The 22,011-nt window shown below is 33.0% G+C and overlaps 3 protein-coding genes across 8 annotated transcripts in view; 2 read left to right on the top strand and 1 right to left on the bottom strand.

The window, feature by feature from the left end:
• LOC145731039 (uncharacterized) overlaps positions 1–19,298 on the top strand; it is a 31,607-nt gene extending 12,309 nt beyond the window's left edge. Inside the window, exons 4-6 of one of the 5 annotated variants that reach the window (XM_081982614.1) lie at positions 11,347–17,317; positions 17,377–17,575; positions 17,642–18,056. In XM_081982614.1, coding sequence (XP_081838740.1) covers positions 11,363–12,340 — 978 coding nt within the window. In that variant the 5' untranslated portion in view covers positions 11,347–11,362 and the 3' untranslated portion in view covers positions 12,341–17,317; positions 17,377–17,575; positions 17,642–18,056. Of the gene's footprint in view, positions 1–11,346; positions 17,318–17,376 lie in introns of all 5 variants that reach the window. The other 4 variants (XM_081982616.1, XM_081982615.1, XM_081982613.1 and 1 more) reach the window with 4 other exon arrangements.
• On the bottom strand, positions 253–3,235 carry LOC145731042 (magnesium-dependent phosphatase 1-like). Its single transcript, XM_081982619.1, has 4 exons — positions 3,077–3,235; positions 2,914–2,968; positions 2,642–2,863; positions 253–525 (listed from the first exon to the last, which is right to left on the bottom strand). The coding sequence occupies exons 1-4, from the start codon at positions 3,183–3,185 to the stop codon at positions 354–356; spliced, it is 558 nt and encodes a 185-aa protein (XP_081838745.1). The 5' UTR covers positions 3,186–3,235; the 3' UTR covers positions 253–353.
• LOC145731036 (uncharacterized) lies at positions 3,330–11,237 on the top strand. Of its 2 annotated transcripts, XM_081982606.1 has the most exons (4): positions 3,330–3,691; positions 3,963–4,251; positions 4,303–4,435; positions 8,933–11,237. In XM_081982606.1, exon 4 carries the CDS (start codon positions 8,946–8,948, stop codon positions 10,194–10,196), a length of 1,251 nt encoding a protein of 416 aa, XP_081838732.1. In that variant the 5' UTR covers positions 3,330–3,691; positions 3,963–4,251; positions 4,303–4,435; positions 8,933–8,945; the 3' UTR covers positions 10,197–11,237. The 2 variants fall into 2 exon arrangements, with proteins under 2 accessions (XP_081838732.1, XP_081838731.1); XM_081982605.1 differs by having other exon boundaries at positions 3,330–4,251.
• Positions 19,299–22,011: the final 2,713 nt, after the last annotated feature.

The raw sequence follows: 22,011 nt of genomic DNA, 5'->3' as shown, positions 1-22,011 counted from the left end.
ACAAATGAAAAGTACATAGGTATGTATTTAACATATTCTGATGTTTTCACCACAAATAGTTACCTTCAAAAGCAAAAAACCGCTTAATACTTGCCAGATTGCAACTCACATGTCAAAAGTCAAAATAAAAGATGCAAATTTTATTCTACCTAATGGCAACCCTTACCTCAAATAAACAAACTAAAATTTGTTTGATAGGCCCATGTCGATAATAGCATCCAGCACCATTATGGAGAAAAAAAAACGTTGAAATTATTCTAAAATTAATTTATTTATATCAATAAACCAAACTTATAAAATATCAACAAAAATTTTTCTATTACTTTCTTAAAAATAATTATTTACATACAAGTTTACTTATGGCTATCAATATACTTTTGTATTCCCTGTTCCATAACATGCATTGTAACTCCATTTTTAACTAATATTGATACAACTCCTAACTTAGTTATATCGTAAATGTTGCGGCTTTCGTCGTCAAAAAATAGCATTTCATCAAAATGTCTCTGTGATTGCTTCTTAATGCTGAAAAAAAAACATATCTAGTTGAAAACTTCACTCATCTACGTGACGAAAAATAAATACGCTCAATATCGAGGGCAAAAGAAAAAACGAGAAGTTTTTCTGTTGAATCGATAGATTTATCAAGAAATGAAATCAAAGCCTTCTGTAAAAACTAGGAGGAATGGCTTGCACAAAAGTTACCAAAAAATTCCCCAGATTTTAGTTATGGGTTTGAGTGGCATTGCCATAAGTTTGTTGATGTTTAGGTTACATAAAATGAAGTTATAGTGCCGGTGTTTAAAAATAAAAACACATAAATGTTAAACTTGAATTTCCAATCACTCATTATTACCTGCTGCCACTTATGTTTGAAACCATATAATAATATACGGTTTGCTTCCAGCGCTTTATTTAATATCTGTTTCTACATATTCACTATAAATTGCTTTTCTTTAGTTGTTGCTGAGAAGTCTCATTAGTTTGGTTGGCAAAAAAATAAAACATAAAACCACAAAATTTTTTGCAAAATATTTTAAAAATAAAAAAAAATGGTAATTTTTAAATGTCATTTTATTAAGGCCAAGATTAAGCAACTTTTCTCCCATTTAACCAAGTCTGAATCTTTAACTATTTTCAAGATTTCCATAGTCCTCCGTAACATGGACACACTGTACAAACTAGATTCTAAAATTGTTTTTTTAAAGAAATACAAGGTGTAAAAGTTTTAATTAGTCACAGTATTGCAAAAGTAAAGTAAATTAAAACACATTTCTATTATCAGTTGGCAACTAAAAAATTGGAAAAAATATAACCTTCATGAAAAGTCATTGTCAAAAATAAACAAAGGGCAAAACATCAAAATTCCATAGAGTAGATTCAAAAAAATCATGAACAGACTATAAATCCTATCCCAGATAGGTACAGATAGGATATGACATTATAAAATATGTATAAAATTTGTCTTAAAATCTAAAAAAATAGTTACATAGGTACTATATTCAGGGTGCTTCATTTAAAATAAGTGAGTACTTAGGATTACTTCCAGTATAATCAGATGTGCCACCATTTTTACATTGCATAACACAAGATAAAAAAAGTGGGAGTAAGTTATGTTCCCACAGAAACACATTTTGTTATATTCTCTTAATTAATATAGTTTAGATACATTCTCATAGAAACTGCTGAATTTTCATTTGTTCTAAGAACTCATAGGAGCAGTTTCCATTCAAAACATAATCAATAGAAGTTGCTTACTAGTTGAAGTCAGTTCTTGTTCTGTCAATCAACTTCTTAAAAAACAAAAATCCAAAAATGTCCAAAAACTCTGAAAATTTAAAGGGAACGGTATAGTAAAAATCTTATAAAAGTAATATAATTTTTCTATCTCTTCAAATAAAGTGGAGTAGTCCAAAGTTTGCTTTAAAAGAAATGAAACATCTCGAAAACAGCTAATCGTAGAAACTTCGTTTTTGCGGCATTTTAAAGAGCTTTTCTGTCCTGTAGAGTTTTCCAAAACAATGTTCCATTTAGTGTTCAGTCTTTTTGACAGAGGGCGTTTTTACAAAAATTGCACCTTCATCTTAGATATCTCAAAAAAATCAAATGCAAAACTGCAGTACTCTATCTCTTTTGTAAATCTGTTTTGATTAAGACAACAAAAAAAATTAAAAAAATTTTTTCCACAGAGTTTTTGGACATGTTTCCTTTTAGTGGCATTGAAGTGCCTCCCGAGCGGTGGATTTAGAAAGTTGAAAATTCTTTCCAGCATTTTCCCTTGGCCACATTTACTAATACAAATTTGTTTTCATAGCCATATTATGTATAGTTTTTGGGAAACAGCCGCGTGCCCAGCTTATTGGGACACCCTGTACATTGACTAGTAAAGCTCAAATTGTGTTTTTTCTTTGGTAAGGCTGGAGTCTCATGCATTCAGGTATCTGTATTCTGTTGTTTTGTTTATAGATCTTTTTGTGCTTTCATTTAACAATTAGTTTTCAAAAAATATCAAAAAATATATTTTATTTAGACCAATAAGAATGTAGCATTCTCAACCAATTGCAAGAGATAGGTACTCCTGTTGTTGATCACCAACACATGAGACTTTAGCTTAAATAATTAATGTAACAAAAAAACTTACTTGTTAAAATGAGTCACTTTACTACCAGGAAAAATCTCTTTGTAAGTAAAATACTTGTTCCATCCAAATAAGTCCAACAGTTGTTCAGCACCTTTAATCTCTGAGGTTCTAGAAGCCACACCAATTTCAAAACCTTGTTCTTTAAGCTTCTTCAAAACCTCAGGAACTTCTGGATAATATTTGATTTTTGATCCATGGAAATCAACAACTTCCCCTCTTACTCTGGAAACAATATTAAGACTAAAGTAAACATAAGAGATTTGTCTTACTACTTTTTGAATGGGGGAGTAACATGGGTGTCGACCCAGAAAGGCCAAAGCGTATAATCTGCAAGAAAGAAATGAAATTTCATCTAATAATAAGTCCAGGAATAAGTGGTCTCCTGTTTCTTCAATTTCCCTTAATTTACTGGCTTACGACAATTTCCTCACATACCTAAATCAAAAACAACAATTTTGAGACGATCCATCCTCACAATATTATCACACAGCCTTAAATTGCAAATAAGAAGGAAAAATAACAACAATACAAAATATTTCCACATTAACGAATTTCTAATATAAAGAAAGGTTAGGTCCACTTTAGTCCACTTATTACACTTCTTTTTTTCTTCCTTTTAATTTACCGGCCTTCGTATACCACAAACATCTTATACATACATTACATAACCATACTTTTGTTATAATTTTTTGGAATCATGTTGTAGTATTTACTGTTTATGCGTATTTAACAGTTTTTAGTTTTTACAATTGTGTGTTATTTATGTTGTTATGCTTTTCTGTCGTTTATAAACAGGACCCGGCTGCGATATAGGTGTACCGGTATTGTTTTACTGAGTGAACAGCAATAAAGAAGGTGTTTTAATCAAAATTGTGAATCTTCAGTTTAGTGACATTTTGTTGTGGCTCCTCGGGCAGGTTCCAGGCTGGTGTATCCTTTTTAAAATGCAACATTTATTAATCACTTTATGCTTTCGGTAGAGATAAGGCTACTAGCAAAGCTTTTAAACTGTTTAGTTAAACAGCATTTAAAATAGTTGCAAGGGCAAGGGTAAGTAGGTACTCTTATGAAGTATCCATCTGATGTAGATTAAGAACAATGTTGATAATGGCGCAAAATAACAATAATATATTAATAGTGTTTTTATTAAAAAGATATATATAGGTTTAGTAATAATATAATATTTACAATAAACTAAGGAAAATATGTGTATATGAATGTATTCGTACTCAGGTTGTTCTGATATGTATAGAGATCTAGGGAATAGGATGGTGTGATTGTTTACAACTGATTTAAACACCTTTTCTGATATTGTTTGTAGATGGGCCTCCCGGCCTCCTGGACACAAATTGCACTCATCCAGTAGTTGTGTTGTCCTGTCTTTCTAACTCTTGGCACCGTACATGTCAGAGACATATCAAAAAGTAAAGCCCAGAATGCACACAAGACAGCCAATCAATTTGTATACCAAGGCACTGAGAGGCCTGCCTGGGGATGACTTAGAGTCAGACAAGTCCTGGGCAGAAAGAAAACCCCTGGCAAATTGCCCCATAAAGGGAGCAGGAAGCCAACCTTCCCCCTGTTAATTGGGGGGTTCACGAAGGAAGGAAGTAGGTACTCTGTGGTAATAGCTAAATGTAATACTTATGGCATTACTTCAGGTTTGAATGCAAGTGCCAAGAGAAATGTTACACCCTTACCCAACTTCTTAGTCATAGGCATAATTATTAACTTAATTTCTGTCTACAACAACCCAGACAACAACACTTAGCTCTTGTTACTTGTTTCCGAGGGGTAAGCCGCTGAAAGAAATGTGTCTTAAAATGTGTACACTAATTTCCAAAAATGTTATTAATTTTCCTTATATCTTATAATTCCCTTTAGTTTAAAAATTATATGAAATCCATATTTTCCATAAGTTAGCTATATCCTTTATAATTTGTCAAATCTTATAAAAACAGAGAAATTAAACAATTTGATTTTGCACAAAATTCATATACCTCAAAATACACTACAGGGTGTCTCACTGAGAACTACCATGGTCAATAATGCAAAAATTACAAAAAATATCTTTTGGAAAATTTCAGGGTTTAGTATTTGCTTTTGTGAAAGTATTTTAGTGCTTCCAGATCTAAAATAGTTCGCTTTCAAGGTACCACCGTAGATACATAAAGTTGATACCAACTTCACTCTCATAAATGTTTATATTATATTATTTCATTTTTCGATTCTCTTAATGATTTCAAGTATGTTTTATGCTCGGTTTTATGTATCATAACCTATCTATATTCAACTGTTTTTGAGGTATTGACGTTTGAAAAACGAGTTTTGTACATTTTGGAGCATCATAGCTCTTACAAGAATGAGATGCTTGCCTGTTCCTGTCTTAACGTTTTCTGATCTAAACTAAGGTCATATTGAGAGTAAATTTTTTCACTCTTATAATATACACTTGTCAAAATTATAAATGTTACTTGGTGATAGATCTCAAAAAGTTAAGATAGAAACATGCAACACATTTTGCCCTATGTTTGTCCCATTGTATGAAAATTCTGAGGAAAATTCAATTGTGAAAATTTCAGTTTTCAAACGTCGTATTTATTTGCTCAAAGAACTTGAAAAAACAAGTCATTACATAAGTTAAAGTTGAAAAATGTCTCATTTCTGCCTTGATTGTATGTAAAATTAATATTGTAGGACATTACTTAAGTGGTATGGCAAATTAATAACCTCCTGTAGTCATCACAACACAACTCCGTCATAGCAATATTTTCCACTTTGACAATCGATTGATATCGGCTTTGATCGTTGAATATCAGGAGTTTTATTGGTTGGTCAATTATGAGGGTTGTCCCGTCTTGTTAAATAGCTATTCTTTGCTAACACTATGTTCTTCATCAGAAAAGTCTTTTATTTATTTACTACAAACTCTACAGATATAAATAGCCAAATACAGAGTAAGAAAAAGAAAAATCTACATTTTTTTTTAACTACTGTCTATCTATTCTTACCTACTAGTAATTCAAACTAATTACATTAAATTAATTCATTTGTTCTTCTTTTAAATGAATTCAAGTGTAGGTACACTAAATATATCAATATTATCCTGAATTTACTTTACTGAATTTAATTACATTGATAGGAGAACTGGAATAGTAATTAGTTCAAGTATTGTCAATATAAAATGTTGATAGTTTTCTAGTTCTGTAAGTTGAAACACAAATACTCAATCTAGCCAATAGTTCAGAATCACTTATAAAATTGTGTATCAGTTTATACAGGATTAGATTAACACTCATTTTTTGAAAGTATTACATTCGCGAACTTCATTGGAAAACCGTCGCCATTGTTTTTTGGAATTTTCGTCAACCTAAACGTTCTAGTCAAGGAGCTGTCGTTGACGTGCCTTTGGTGATGGCACTTTTCTCCTTTGTAAGTCCGATATTCTGTTTCCGCCTTACTAACAGTACCTGCATATAATTTCCAATCGTTTTCTTTTGCATTGATTTCAAAATGTTTCAAGTCTTCTATGGAATTTTGTAGAGCTTCTTTATCTGTAACCTATGTATTAAATTATATCAATCTATATTATCTACTCATTATGACAACATATCAATTAGGCATTGTCATTAGAGCTTTTGAAAAAGTCTAAATAAAATAGACAAAACGTCAAACGGCAAAACACATTTGCGAATAGTATATTATTCAAATCAAATCAACCCAAAATATGCTTTATTGTTTTTAACTAAAAATAGTTGTAAAGAAATAAGTCATACATACAAATAAAGATAAAAATAAAAATTTACCAACCCGCAGTCACGTCATCATTAACAAATTACATGTAAGTATAAAAATAATTTCAAAAACTAAGAGTATGGAAAGATAAAATCTTTTCGAAAGGAGATTTTTTGCGAGTTTGTAGACACTTTTTAGACCGAATTGGTAAACTTACTTAAGCGCCTGGTACTAAAGACACCCTTCAAGTTTTACGCCAGTAGTTTCAAAATAACATGGTTTAACATGGAATTTTACGCATGGGTTAAAAAAACGCACTGTATATACAGTCCAAAGTGGTTTTGTTATGGATATACAGGGTGTACGACTCGATGTACGGGGTGAGTCATCGATAGAGTATAATTCATTATCTCATTTATTTGGAGAAAGACAAAAAAAAGTTAAATACAAGAGTTTTAGAGAATATTAAGATGCATAATTTAAAATTACTTTTGAATATACAGGGTGGTTCATAAAGACGTGGCATGTAAAATATTAGTTTTTTAAATAGAACTCCCTATTTTTTAAACATTTTTAGATTCTCCATGGAATTCTAAAAATATTTTGTTAATAATCTCATATACCTAAACCTAATAGTTTATCTAATATTTTAATTTTTTCAAAAAATGATTACTTTTTACTAAGACGGGAAATTGACTGTAACTATCGACATTGTTTCTAAAGGTAGAATACTCATATTTGGTACAAACGTTCTATAGAAACGACAAAAAAGATTTATGCAAATGAACTTGGGTTAGATGCTACAAGGCGTTCAATTTTTTTAACTCTATTTTGACTAATTAAACTTAAGAAATTTCGATTTTTTTAAACACCCTGTGTATTATTATTTTTTCTTATTGCTTTTCCTTCAACTTCAACAAAACACTTCAACTTTTATTAAGTATGACATACCTAATTTTAATAGTTTGCGATTTATTTATATTATTCCATTTATACCTTCGTTTTTTATTATTTTAACTAAACTAGAAAATAGTAAAAAACAGAATGTTTGTATCAAATATAAACGTAGGTATTACCTGACCACTGTCACCATAATTCAGCACCTGAAGATTGTATTTCGAACGCATATAATATGTGAATAATTAGTTAAATGGGGTGATTATGATCTACTACGGTTTCTCAATAAGATGTTAGTTTAGGCAGAATTACGTTCATAAATTCAAAAGCAAACAAAAAATGATTCAAAACGAAACGGAATTGCGTGTCCTAATTACTAACATAATAACCACCGCATTTGAAATATACAGTAGTAAATAGTAATCTTATTTAGTAGTAATGTAATGTTTACAAGTATGAAAATGCCGTTTCTAATGATTCTTCACTGATATCTCGTGTCACAGAAGAGATAGAGTACTGCAGTTTTTACAGCACTATAGATAATCGATAGATATCTAGGATAAAAGTGTAAACCTTTGATAAAGAACCGTCTAAAGACCGAAAACTAAATGGGACATTGAAAAGAAGTAGTCCATTTTCACACAGTAGAGTTGCAGTGTAAGTGTAAGCAAAAAACACAAAGTCGATGAAAAAATCGGATTTTGTGGATATCGACTTGCTATTTTATTACTGGTCAAACACTTGATGTCTATCAATGTTGTGTTAACATTTTCAATTAGAATTAAGTGTGTTTTTTCTGTAGATTTACTGAGATGAGATGACTGGATAAGATGATAAAGTCAATACTGACATTAAAAACGAACCTTACGTCAGTGACATTGGAAGCTACAATACCGATGTACCTGAAAAGGAAGTCGATGCGTGGTTTTCAGCGATCCAGGATTTTACTCAACCGGAACAACGTATCAATGTGTGTCACAAAATGGCACTCAGCTAATATTATTAGAATCGAAACCTGTTAAAATCCAATTAAGTGTGTATCATGATCAAAATGAAGATGCGTTGAGTAATAGTGAATATAAATATCCACAGACAAATAGTAATAAAATGAAACTTTACCATAAACTGCGCAAAAAGTAATTGATGAAAGAAGAAAAAAAGGTTATGTTCTAAGTCACAATGCTAAACAAACATACGAATGCAAAGAATATAGAAAATGTTTTACGAAAGACGGAATATGGATTTTCAGTTAAAAATCATTTAAATGTAATAAGTGTGATAATTGCTTTTCGAATCAAACTAGCTGGCTGAGGCATTTAAATCATACTTACATTGTTTGTTTATACGATGTAGAAAGCTTTTTTTGTAAGGTTTGGCAATTTTCATAATTTAGAACTACAAATCATGAACATGCTGGTTTATATTGGTTTTGCTTTGATAGCTGCAATCCTAGAATTATAGGTTTGACCTCTAGCCTTGCAATAGTGTATTAAATATGTGTATTAAACGATACAACTTATATTTTTTACTTCAACCCGAATATCCTGCTTTAATTTAATGAATCTATTATTTTTATTAATACGACTGTTAGTTTGTAACAATGTTGTTGAATGACTGTTCTTTTTAATTTGGTTCATCATGTTAATTGATTTTTTTTAGGTTTAAGCTGAACATGTTTGACAACGCATTAAGTTTTACTGCCAAAAATGAGCCACCACTAATGCGAGCTAATTATAAGTGCTTGACGTGTCAGGTAGCGTTCTATGACCTCGAGGAAGTTAAGAGCCATCTCCACGGATGCAGTTGTAGAGACACTTGCGAGTGTTGTTGTCTGCTTCTTCATGCCAATGAACACGACGTGAAAAACGAACCTGAACTTAAAAGTGAAGATATTTCTTTGATGTTTGAAGATTTTTCTGAACCCGATCCTTGCGACTCGAACGAAATCACACAAATTTTGTGGGAGCACAATTATCACAGTGTGCCACACTTATTCAAGTGTAAAGTGTGTGGCAAAAGTTTTTTTACTAAAGCTAAGTTGAAGAAGCATTTACGAGTTCATACCGTCAAAAAATCATTAATATGTAAGGAGTGTGATAAACGTTTTACTACAAAAAGTAACTTAACGAAGCATTTACGAGTGCACACCGGTGAGAAACCATTCAAATGTAAGGAGTGTGCTAAGGGTTTTTCGGGACAAACTAGCTTGAAGGCACATCTACGAGTTCACACCGGTGAAAAACCGTATAAATGTAAAGAGTGTGATAAGTGTTTTTCGGGACGAACTGGTTTGAAAGCCCATTTACGAAGTCACACGGGTGAAAAACCTTACAAATGCCCGGAATGTAATAAATATTTTGTGCAAAAAGTTTCTTTGAATATTCATATGGTAATTCATAACCTTAAAAAAACACATAATTGTGAAAAATGTGGAAAACGTTTTATAAGTAGTGGTATGTTGAATGGCCATATTTTACGAGATCATGGCGAGGGAAAACCTTTTAACTGCCTTGAATGTGGCAAATCTTTTTCAACTAAAAGAGGGTTAGATTATCATTTGCGAAATCATAGTGGTGGAAAACCATTTAAATGTAAAGATTGTGATAAATGTTTTTTATCTAAAATTAAGTTGATTAGCCATTTACGTGTTCACATCGGTGAAAACTCATTACAATGTAAAGAGTGTAATAAGTGCTTTACAAACAAAACTAGCCTGCGGTTGCACTTACGAATTCATACCGGTGAAAAACCGTTTAAATGCAAGGAGTGTAGCAAATGTTTTACGTATAAACACACCTGGAAGGGGCATATGCTTACTCATACTGGTGAAAAACCATTAAAATGTGAGATCTGCGGTAAATGTTTTTCGTATACATCTGCTTTACATAGGCATTTGTTGGAACATTCTAGTGAAGTTTCTTAAGTGGAAAGAGTTATTCAATAAACGAAAGTGTTAGTAGAGATACAAAGTAAATTAAGTCAGGCTAAAGTTGCGCAATGTAAAGCTCAATAACATACCTCTTTCAACCCACAATAACCATTATTGTATACGCGTATTTTTAAAGTCAACAGTTTAGGTATTGTTGCCAACACAAGCACCACAATTTTATAAAAAGTGTTCTTAAAGTGCTGATGAATTAATGGTGGATCCAACTGTCACTGTCTTTTAAGTCAACATAAATCTGTGATGAATACAACATAGCCTCAACTTTCCACCAAGCCTCAGAGCTGATTGATTTGTTGATTTCATGTTGGAAGTCAATTTTCACCAATGACAATGTAAGCTTTTTTGACGTTATGTATTAGCCTTTCCGGCATTTGTTATTGTTGGTTGTGTTTGTTGATTAAGGAAAATAGAAAAGGCATAAAATACTCAGCAAAGGTTCTTTAAATGTAAATCCCGTTTTTTAAGTCAACAAGAAAAATGTTGCCAACCAGCTCAACAGTTCCAACACAATCTCAACACTACTTCAACAAAACCATTCTCTGACGTCATTCATCACAACTTAATGTTGACTTTAAAAATACGCGTTATTTCTCTGATCGCTGTATGGAGCGTGCAAACAACTGAGGCCATAGTGTAGCAAATTGGCGGGAATGTCAGACAAATTTTTGTGCAACCTGAGCTATCTGCTCGAATAATTCAATATTTGACACTTTTGCTGTAAACCTGTCATTTGAAAATTAAAGAGGACATTCAGGGCTACAATCTGTCAAAAAAACAATATCTATCGAATTAACCGAGTCTACACGACATACCCAAGTGTAAACAAGGATTCAAGTGATTCAGGTAACAAATCAGCACTTAGCAGGAGAGTGAGACCGTTAGCCTAAGGCTTTTTTAGTACACAGTCAAATTTTTGTGCGATTTTTTCTTGATCCTCAGATCATCTTTGGCTAATTAATCGTAAGGGCGCAACATTGTATCAATTAAGCAGCTGAGAGAAATAAATAGTTACTTGAAGAGAGTTTTTTAATATTTTCCCGAAGTACACCTAGTCGTGATACTGTAAAAATACCCTTATATAAAAACACTCAGAATTGCTTTATACTAAGTGAAGTATTTTTTGTAGGTGGACTGAGCTAGACATGATCCATGATGAATCCGGCGTTGTTATAAAAGAGGAGCCAATGTACCAGCCTATTGAATACAGTTGCGTGAGGTGTAACCTCGATTTTTGTGATGCTCAAGAAGTTGAAAGGCATGTACACCAGGAGGGTTGCAGGTATACCTGCGGTATTTGTACTCAGATGTTTGATACAAAAGTTGCAGTTATAAACCATGGCAAAAAGCACCACGACTATAATGGTTATACATTTGAGAACAGTTGCGGCTTTGATGAACTGGAACCGAACCACAAAAGCTTTGTCAATCATCAATCTACTGTTAAGCAATTGATAAATTCCAAACAATTTTGTGAATTTGAGAGTTTTACTGATAGTAAGGAACAAAACGACGCTAAAACTAAAATGCTGAAAGTTGAAATTTTTTCTTTTGGAGACACAAAAAACGGTCTTTTACCCAATCACGCTGGTAACAAAACTCACCAATGTATGGAATGTGGAAAATGTTTTGCAAAACCAAAGTATTTGAATGCTCATTTACGAATACACACTGCTAATAAACTTTATAAATGCACTGAATGTGGCATGAGTTTTTCAAGCAAAATTGCTCGGGACAATCATTTTGAAGTTCATGGTACTGTAAAAGGTTATAAATGTGACGAGTGCGGAAAATCTTTTTCGCAATACGGCATTTTGCTTAGGCACTCACGAAATCATATCAATGAGAAACTGCATAAATGCAAACACTGCGACATGAGTTTTCTGAACAGCACTAATTTTGAATACCATTTACGAGCGCATACGCACCAGAAACCTTATCAATGTGAAGAGTGTGGGCAACGTTTCTCAATAAAAAGCGATTTGGATAATCACTCGCTACTTCGCAATACCGAAGAATCTTACGAGTGTAACGATTGTGGACGACATTTTTCACTAAAACGTCATATAGTCAGCCATATTAAATGTCATATTAAAGAAAAAATTATGTCAGTAATTTTTTGAGGTTGTATTTGAAAAAGTGGAATACCTACTATAAGGTTTATTTAATTAAGGTTTTCTTTAAAGATATAGCCCACTAGACAAAACCTTTTTACCCTGACCCTTAGCAAAACGAACGTCTTTTTTGCTTGTTAGCGCCTATTGGCGTTTCAAGTTAAGATTGCAGCGCCGGTTGAACTAAAATCGGGCAGCCCGTTTCTAACCTAACATTAAATAAATTACACTGTCACTTCATATTTGCTAAATTCCTAACCAACATCAATGTAAACAAACGGAGAAATGACAGCTGGAATGCCCGAAACTGTTTTCAAAACTGATCACCAGAGGGAGTATCTCTTATCTTGAAACGCCAATAAGCGCGTTAATTTTTTTTGGCATGACGTGACACTTTGGCATGTGTTACACGATATATCTCCCATATATCTTGCTACCACGACTTTTGCCACATTAAAACAAGCGACTAAGAAGAAACTTCTCAGACGTTCGACACATGCGCATTTTTGTCAGTTAACAGTGCAGGGAAATTTGAGGTGACGACCGAATTCTGCAGCCGGTCGAGTGGAGATGGTGGAATCTCTAAGTGAAAACGTCGATTCCTAAAAGTCTACGGGGAAGAGACGGAAAGGGTGAAAACCAAGGAGAAGACCAGGTGGACGTGACAGTGACGGTTATAATTTCCACGAGGAATGACTATATCTTTTACTCGGTTTGTGCCCTTAATCGATTTTTTTGACTTTTTTGTGTGTGTAAAGTATCTTTTGTTAAAAGTAAGAGCCGCGGTATGGTTTAGAGCCAGACGACACCGCGGCTTCTACAGTGGGTAGCTGGCGAATTGCCCTTGCGGAGCAGAGCTTAATTGTAGAAATATTCATATAATTAATTCTTTGATTAATTTACGGACGATTATTTCCTTTCTATCAATTTTGACCAATCGCTATCAGGAATTAATATAACAAATGTAAATTTTAAGTGGAAAAATCACTTAACAACTGTCAGCAGTTTTTCCGGAAAAAAATTCGAAAAAATTTCACACTCCTCACAGCAACATAAAGAATAGTGTTACCCTTTCTAGCTTGAAAGTTATTGTTCTTATTAATTATTGTTCTTATTGTTTTAATTAAAATAAAATGCACTAATAGTACACGACAAAACTACGTCAAAAGCAGCGTCAAAACTACAATCACTTACTGACGATACTATGACATGGTTCTACAGATGGAGACTGACCCCCAACGCAACTAAAAACCAACTTTTACTACCAAACCATAGGATCAAAGACGACTCCCCAAACATAACCGCGGACGGCCACATAACTGAACCCAAACATGACGTAAAATACTTATACTGGACCAAAAACTAAAATTTACAAAACACTTAAAAAATGCAAGAACTGAAACTATTAAACGGACAAAACACTTTAGATCACTGACATACAAAAACAAAGGTATTAACACGAAAACCGCCACACAAATATATACAAATCCATCTGTACAACAATTAACATTAAAAAAAGAAAATTATTTTATTTCACAAATTCGCTACATTACACTCAATACTTATTTTCACGAACATTTTGAACATCTCTTACATTGAAATTAATGTTTTTTTGTTTTTCTTTACATTATTTGTGAAATAAAATAATTTTCTTTTTTTAATATTAATTTTAGTAATACATCTGAAAACACTTAATATTTCCGAAACAGTTGAAGATAGGTATGGGACATTGTACATGAATTATGTCTAGAATTTTCTGAAGAATCCAAAAAAAATATAATATACAGGGGGTTGTATTTAAAATAAGAAAGTTGGTATCGGCCACTGTCACATGACACACCCTATATAATTTTTATTTTTTTTAATAAATGCGCATCTAAAAATACAAATCGACGTGTCCAAGCGTTTTTCCCAACACGCTCTCATTTATTCGTTATCGAATTTATTCCATTTGGCTGTTCCACACTGTATATATACAGGGTAATTCAAATTCGACCCTCACCATTGGGATCTCGGAAACTATAAGAGATACGAGAAAGTTTAAATTGGGGCAAAGTTGCGCAATGCAAAGCTCAACCAAATGCAGTTTTAAAAATTTCGATTTTCCGAGTACTTCCGAAGATATCCGAAAAAAACTGAAAATTTGATTTTTTGTTTTTATTTATTTCTAACCTTATTTGAAGAGATATCCCAAAACTAAAAGCATCTTTTCATTGCCACTTTTTCTCAGCTATTCGATGATGGATTTAAATTTGCCACACGACGTTTCGTTTTTTGGCAGCCATCATCAACTTTCTTTTTTCTTATGGGCGCCATATTGGATTTTTAGCCCACCAAATAGTACGTTTTATTCTGATTTTAGTGATGTATAATAACTTATGATTTGCTTCATAAATAACAAAATAATTCAATAAAAACTATTTTTACTTTAGTTATTGGCTTTGAGTTAATGGGCCGTTTTAAAAAATGTCATTATTTGACAGTACTTGTCAAACACGATAATTCGGACGATCATTAGAGCTTTTAGAGATTTTACCTTAGTTAGCTTTGTTAATGAGACGTTTTATGAAGATTACTTGGTAGTACTTGTCACACGCAATTGGCCTGAACATACTTAGTCACAAAGGTGTACACGTGACTTGACTTAAACCAGTTTATTCACTCGAAGAGCTTAGGCCACTCGCTACGCTTGTGGACCTAGTTGTTCTTTTCGTGAATAAAAAATGGTTTAAGTCACTTGCTGTATAAATAACTATTAAATCACTCTGAGTGACATTCGCCTATTTACAGATGTAAACAAACAAACATCAATGTTACATCTACGGGGCGCGGTGCAAATTTAATAGAACTGTAATTTTAGTTTTTTTTTTTAATATAAGAAGTCGAAATTTAATAAAATACTGTATAAGACACGTGACTTAAACCGGTTTATTCACTCGAATAAATATGAATGAATAAAAAATGGTTTGTCACTTACTGTATAAATAACTATAAACTTGCACTTAACATTATACAAAATTGAAATTTGGCAAAAAATGAAGTTCTTAAAATGATGATCTTTCTCTTGGAAACATAAATAAGCCTTTTAAGTTAGAGATAATGCTAACAAATCTCTTTTTCTGATTATCCTAAATAGTTCAGCAATGCTTGTATAATAATAACATTTTCTGCGGGGGTTTCTTTTCTAGATACATTTTTAACTATGGTTGACGCTCTAATGATCATCCGAATTATCGTGTTTGACAAGTACTGTCAAATAATGACATTTTTTAAAACGGCCCATTAACTCAAAGCCAATAACTAAAGTAAAAATCGTTTTTATTGAATTATTTTGTTATTTATGAAGCAAATCATAAGTTATTATACATCACTAAAATCAGAATAAAACGTACTATTTGGTGGGCTAAAAATCCAATATGGCGCCCATAAGAAAAAAGAAAGTTGATGATGACTGACAGAAAACGAAACGTCGTGTGGCAAATTTGTATCCATCATCGAATAGCTAGGAAAAAGTGGCAATGAAAAGATGCTTTTAGTTTTGGGATATCTCTTCAAATAAGGTTAGAAATAAATAAAAACAAAAAATCAAATTTTCAGTTTTTTTCGGATATCTTCGGAAGTACTCGGAAAATCAAAAATTTTAAAACAGCATTTGGTTGAGCTTTAAATTGCGCAACTTTGCCCCAATTTAAACTTTCTCGTATCTCTTATGGTTTCTGAGATCCCAATGGTGAGGGTCGAATTTGAATTACCCTGTATATAAAATAAAATGTTTATTTAACTCAGGAAATAATCTTATCCCTCCCTCGTGCATCTATTTTTTCCTGTGGAAAAATTGGAATACTCGTTTTTCCGGAAAAATTAAATGCACTAGGGATATTACCCCCGAAAAATATTCTTATTTAATATTAATACTATTTGTCATATCTGTAAGAAGCGGGACCTGGAATGTCAGAAACTGTTGCTCTGTGTCACTCCTTAGACGCAAGTGAATATCTTAATGAAAAGTATCCCGACGGAGTACTTGGCAGGAACGTACCAAATAGGTGGTGGTTATGTTCACTAGAAAAAAAAAAGGTTTTGTCTTGTCACACACTTAGATGTTTTTTTGTTATTTATTTTGTATTTAGTAAGAGATTAATAAGGACATTTCAGTAATATGGGTTGCCCGAATTATTTTAAATTTTAGTTGATATTGTTATGATAGTAAGTATAGTTTGTATACATCTTATCTACGAGTACGTCTTATTTTTTGCTTTTAGTAGGTTTTTGTTACGCTTAAAATGTGTATCTCAGTTATCTTTAAACTTTTTGAAGATGTTAAAAAAACAGACTCATAGATATTTTTTGTAGGGTCCAGTGGCATAGACAGTTTATTTCTGGCGTCGTTTTTCTATGATACAAAAATATAAGCAAATTCTCCTAACAAATGTTTTCTTGTGTTAAATAATATGTGGAGCCGCCTTTATGCTAAGTTATTTTATTAGTTGTATAGATAAGCTCTGAGAGTAAGTATGTAATATGATATTTGTGAGACTTGTGTTTTAAGCAATTGGAGTTACGAAATTTAGGTAAACTGGAAAACGTCAGATATTAACCATTAGAGATATAATAATTTATACTGTTGATTGTAAAACAGGTCGCAAGCATCATTAAATTGGTTTAATACGGGGAAACTTGTTTTTATAATTTTCTCAATTCTTACAAACATATGTTTGTGTTTTAATAGAACACACTGTATAATTCTTTTCCTTTGTTGTATTATCACTGCACCAAAAAAGTTTGTGCGATTTTTTGTGCGCTGATACGAAAATTAGAACAAACGAAAATAATTCAATTAATGCAATTTATCCCTTTTGTAATTTTAGCATTTCTTTCCTTTTATTTCTGGGTTTTAACACTCACATATTATGTTTCCGGTGTGACAATTTCACCTTGACAATAAAATGGTTAGAATTTGTCTACAAAGTTTTTGTTAATACCGTAGTAATCATTGTTTGTCTTTTTTAGGAATGAGTTATTTAATTAATTGTGTTTTTTTTTAGATTCAAGGAGCGCATGTTTGACGGTACATTCAGTTTTGTTGTCAGAGATGAACCAACACAAATGCGACCTATTTATATTTGCACGACTTGTCAGGAGACGTTTTCCGACCTTGAAAACGTGAAGAGCCATCATCAGGATAGATGTAGATACTTTTGCGATCGTTGTTGCTGCCAGTTTGACACCAAAGAAGCAATTTTGGTACACGCGATTCAACACGACGTGAAAGTCGAGCCTGAACTTGAATGTGAAGATTTTTATTTGAAGGTTGAGGATTTTTCTGAGCTCGATCTTCGCGACCCTGAAAGTAATCAAACTGATGTTAAAAAGGTCACAAAAATTTTGGCCGAACACAATTACCATAGAACTAAAAGACTTAACAAAAAAGAGTCAAAAAGAAGGCCTTATCAATGCAAGGACTGTGGAACATCTTTTACAGGAATATGTGAATACGTGATTCATTTGCGAACTCATACATTCTATTGTAAAGAATGCGGTAAATGTTTTTCGACGAAAACAAATTTTGAAAACCATTTAGGAGTTCACAGAGCAAAAAAAATATTTAAATGCAAGGAGTGTGGTAAATCTTTTTCTAGAAAAAATTTCTTGGACAACTGTTTTCGAGTTCACACCGGTGAACAACCATTTAAATGGAACAAATGTAATAAATGTTTTAATTTTTGTTTTATTTGTTTTACTAAAATATGCTTTTTATTGACATGTACTGCCGGCGTAGAAAGACTACATTATGTTTTTTTCTCATTTTTACATCTCCTTTTCGCTGCTTGGCCAATCTGGATGGGACCTACAGTTTAAATATATAACACCCACGGACTAGGTGTGTGATCCTACACTGTTTTCCTGCCACAGGATATCCGGCCTGGTTACCAGCGTGAATGAGAGGCTTTTGCAGTGAAATTCGTTTTGCACACCCTGGGTGTAAACGTAGCAATTTGAAAAATCGGCCGTACCGGACATCAAACTCAGTAGTTTATTCTATTTTTTGTTTTCCAGTTTGACCGATATACAAAAATGTATATTTCTTCACAACCATTTCATAGAATTTGATATACGACCTTGCTTTGTGTTTTCATTAGGTGTTTTTGTTTTAAGATTTGAGAAATGGAGCAGATTGTGACTTTTAAAGTTAGTAGAGATATTTTCACCAGCCCTAATGTTACGAATTTTTCCAGACAGACATATGGAATTGTAACGTACGGAGAAGTCGAGGTATTTTTGGGCAGTTGGGTAGGGTGGATGTAAAATTTATAGATTATTTTCTTGAAGATGTTGTTAATGAGGTGGTCAGGGTAGTTGTTTGTGGTTAACACAGGGTGGTTCAGTAATAAAAATCGTATGCTACGTGCAAAAATTTTAGTGATACCTTGGGAACCGGATTCGGCCATCATCAGCACTCAAATTCGTCAGATCAAGGCCGATCCACCGGAGACCACCACGCAATCAGACACAGAACACATGTCCTCTGATTTATTCTATGACTGTGATTTTATTGTCTTGGGCCTGTATTCCGGGTCAGACAGGCCTATATGGCCCGGTCGGCCAAACACGAAACTACCGATTTTTTTTTTGTGAAATTGGGTGTTTTAATAGGTATAGTTAAGGTATCTGCCAAACCCTGTGGGTTTCGTGTACCAGGCAGTTCTGATTTGTCCGTTCTTGTTATGAGATGAAGGAAGTTGATGACCATTATATTCTGTTTGCAAAGTAAATTTAATTTCTGGGTGGTAACTATTGAACTGTTCTATGATGTATTTCCTGGAAATTCAATTAAAATAAGAAAATAAATATTTACGGCTTTGTTAACGTTGTCTGTCCAGTATAATAATAATAATAATAGTAAAACGTTTATTATTGATATGATACATTATAGTATATGGGATTTGTCAGTTTTATACAATAAACACATTAACAATAATTGTTATAATGAACACAAAAAATTTAATTTGCAATGTAGAAAATCGTTAATTTTATAGAAACATTGTTTACGTAAATATTCTTTTAACTTATCAGGTTTAAATATAAAAACCAAAATTAAACTTTTTAGAGAGCTCGGTAATTTATTACTTAATTTTGGTACTAAAACATTTACAGAGTGTTTTGATACATGAAGCCTAGCAATCGAGACAGCAAAACAACCTCTACCTCTGGTGGGGTAATTATAATTAGGTATTAGAGTTGTTTAAAAAAGTATATTTACTGTCCGTTATCGCAACACACAGTACAGGAAATATTTTAAATCTGCGAAGGACTAGTCTACATGTGTCAGTGGACATGGCACCGGTCATACGTCCAATAATGCGCATTTGGACCAAAAACACCTTAAGGGCTTGAGATGATGAGCCCCAAAATATATAATCCATACATAATGTGCGAAGGAACGACCGCGTGGTAAACTTTAATATTTTGAGACAAATTTAGAATCGATTTTAGCATTCTTACCGCAAAACAGAGACCACTGGGTCCAGACTTTAGGACAGAACAATGCTCTCCCCATGACAATAATGTATCATCAACCCTGAGACCTGAGACCAAGTAATTGGACATATTGCTGCAATGCTCTTCGTGTCTCACACAATTGTCTCAATGCTCTCTACGTGTCTTTGCCACAAGGGGTCAGAGTCACAAGCCATTCTAATTAAAGCAGAAGTATTGTCACAAGTAGATTTTGGTTAATTGTCTAGTCAGCAGAAAATCAGCCATTGACCCAAACAAGTCGATGACCACTCAAATTGAAAAGTAAGCAATAGAATCTTTTACAACGGAAGCTAGCAACGATGTCGCAATCGCGGGTCATTAATTATTCGGAGAATGATCCATCAATTAAGACATTTTGAACTAGGGGAGTTTTAGGTCGGCCGCACACTGATACGATTATTATGATGATTCATATACTACACAGACACGTAACAAACAGAATACATAAAACATTACCTGTTAATATTTCAAGCGAGACCTTACAATAAATTGAAGAGAAATTTTAGGAAAGAGTTAGTTAGAAATTATCCGCAAAACGAAACGATTCTGTCGCAAAAATTAAGGGGAATCTATTCTGACTCGTATCTTCGCCCAAAAATGGTTTATGCGCTAACTACCATGTAAGGACAAATTTCACTTGAATAAACGTTGAGAGGTTAACTTGAGTACGACCTCAGTCTATTTGCGTTACGATACTAAAAATACTTTGGCTCAGTGTTTTCGACAAAGCGGACAAAGAAAGAAGATGTGATCTCAAGAAGATTAAGGTTTTAAGAAATTATTTAGAAAAATTAGTATTATTATAATTGATTGGCAATATCAATCAAATAATCTTCAAATTTCCACACCTATATGAGTGAAGACAGGGACTAAATTACAATTTCAAATCTGACCTTTAAGCAAAAACTGAATAACCACAATACAGTAGGTAGCCACGGTTGCTACTATTGAGCCTATAATGCCAAAATCCACTTTGAAAAATCCTCCAGCATGTAATCTGATCCTTCCTGATTTGCTTTGAGTCAAAAGCAGTTTCACTTGCTTCTCCACTAGTTGAGAATGTTCTGTGGCTAATGTGGGCAAACTGTTTAGAAGAAGATAACTGATTTTGATGGTACGTTCCCCTTCTTCGGCTATTTGCTCACCAACCCAAGCTACTAGAACGCTTTGACCCTAAAAGAATTAAACACATAAACAATAATCATGCACAAATTATTGAACGTTGGAAGAACTAGAGCATAAATACAGAAATTTAAAAAATAATTAATTAAAATTCTACTTCTAAAGGTTGTTTTAGACTTTCCATAGGCGCCATTTAAACTCAACATCATAAGAAATACTGTGTTGGTACTTATTTATACAGGGTCTCCCGCCAGGTAAGGCACAACATTTTACTATGTGTTCTTTAGGTAAATTCGAGTCGAAAATGTTATATAAACATGGGTCCGCAAATGTTTCCTTACCAACATATGATTTTTTTAAATTTAATAATATCGCTAACGACTTAAGTAATAACCACCGTGTTATTTGAAAAGCTATTAGCTATATTATTAAAAAGGCTAGACTATGCTTACAATGTGGAATACTAGCATACTTGAATTACTAGCAGCTTAACTATAATAAAATCAAAATTTTTTACGTTAAATTACTTAGTTTCAGTACCAATTCATGGTATTTCCTCATTTTAAGAATATGATTTGCAAATGAAGAATTACATTTTTTGTCAAACTCAAAAAAATTACAATACTGTTTGGCCTACTATGCTCGATACTTACTGAACGAGCACTTGATTCCGGATGGATCCGATGCGCCGCAATATCTGGCCAGGAGCGTGTTAAAGTAGGCCACCGTTAGAAAGCGATATACCGAGAAGCATCTTCGATGTTCGACGCAAATCGTGAAGCGTTTTGGGGTGGTTCTAGAACGTGGTTTACCGAATATAAAAGAAGCGGTTTCGACGGTGAAAAGCAGTGGATTTGGAACGCGGTGAAGTTTTAATAGAAGAATAATTGTGGAATTGTAATAGTGTTTTTTTGGTAGCTGAATTAATTATTGTACAGAGGGTTTTGAAGTGTAAATAAATTTATTTGTTGTTGAGTTAAATTGACTTTGTGTAAACCCGCGGGAACGTGCAATAGATT

This window comes from Ips typographus, linkage group LG6 (genome assembly GCF_016097725.1).
Source record: "Ips typographus isolate SLU linkage group LG6, UJ_Ityp_2.0, whole genome shotgun sequence".
Lineage (NCBI taxonomy): Eukaryota > Metazoa > Arthropoda > Insecta > Coleoptera > Curculionidae > Ips > Ips typographus.
The sequence above is the reverse complement of the archived record's forward strand: the minus strand, read 5'-3'. Positions and strand labels throughout refer to the sequence as shown.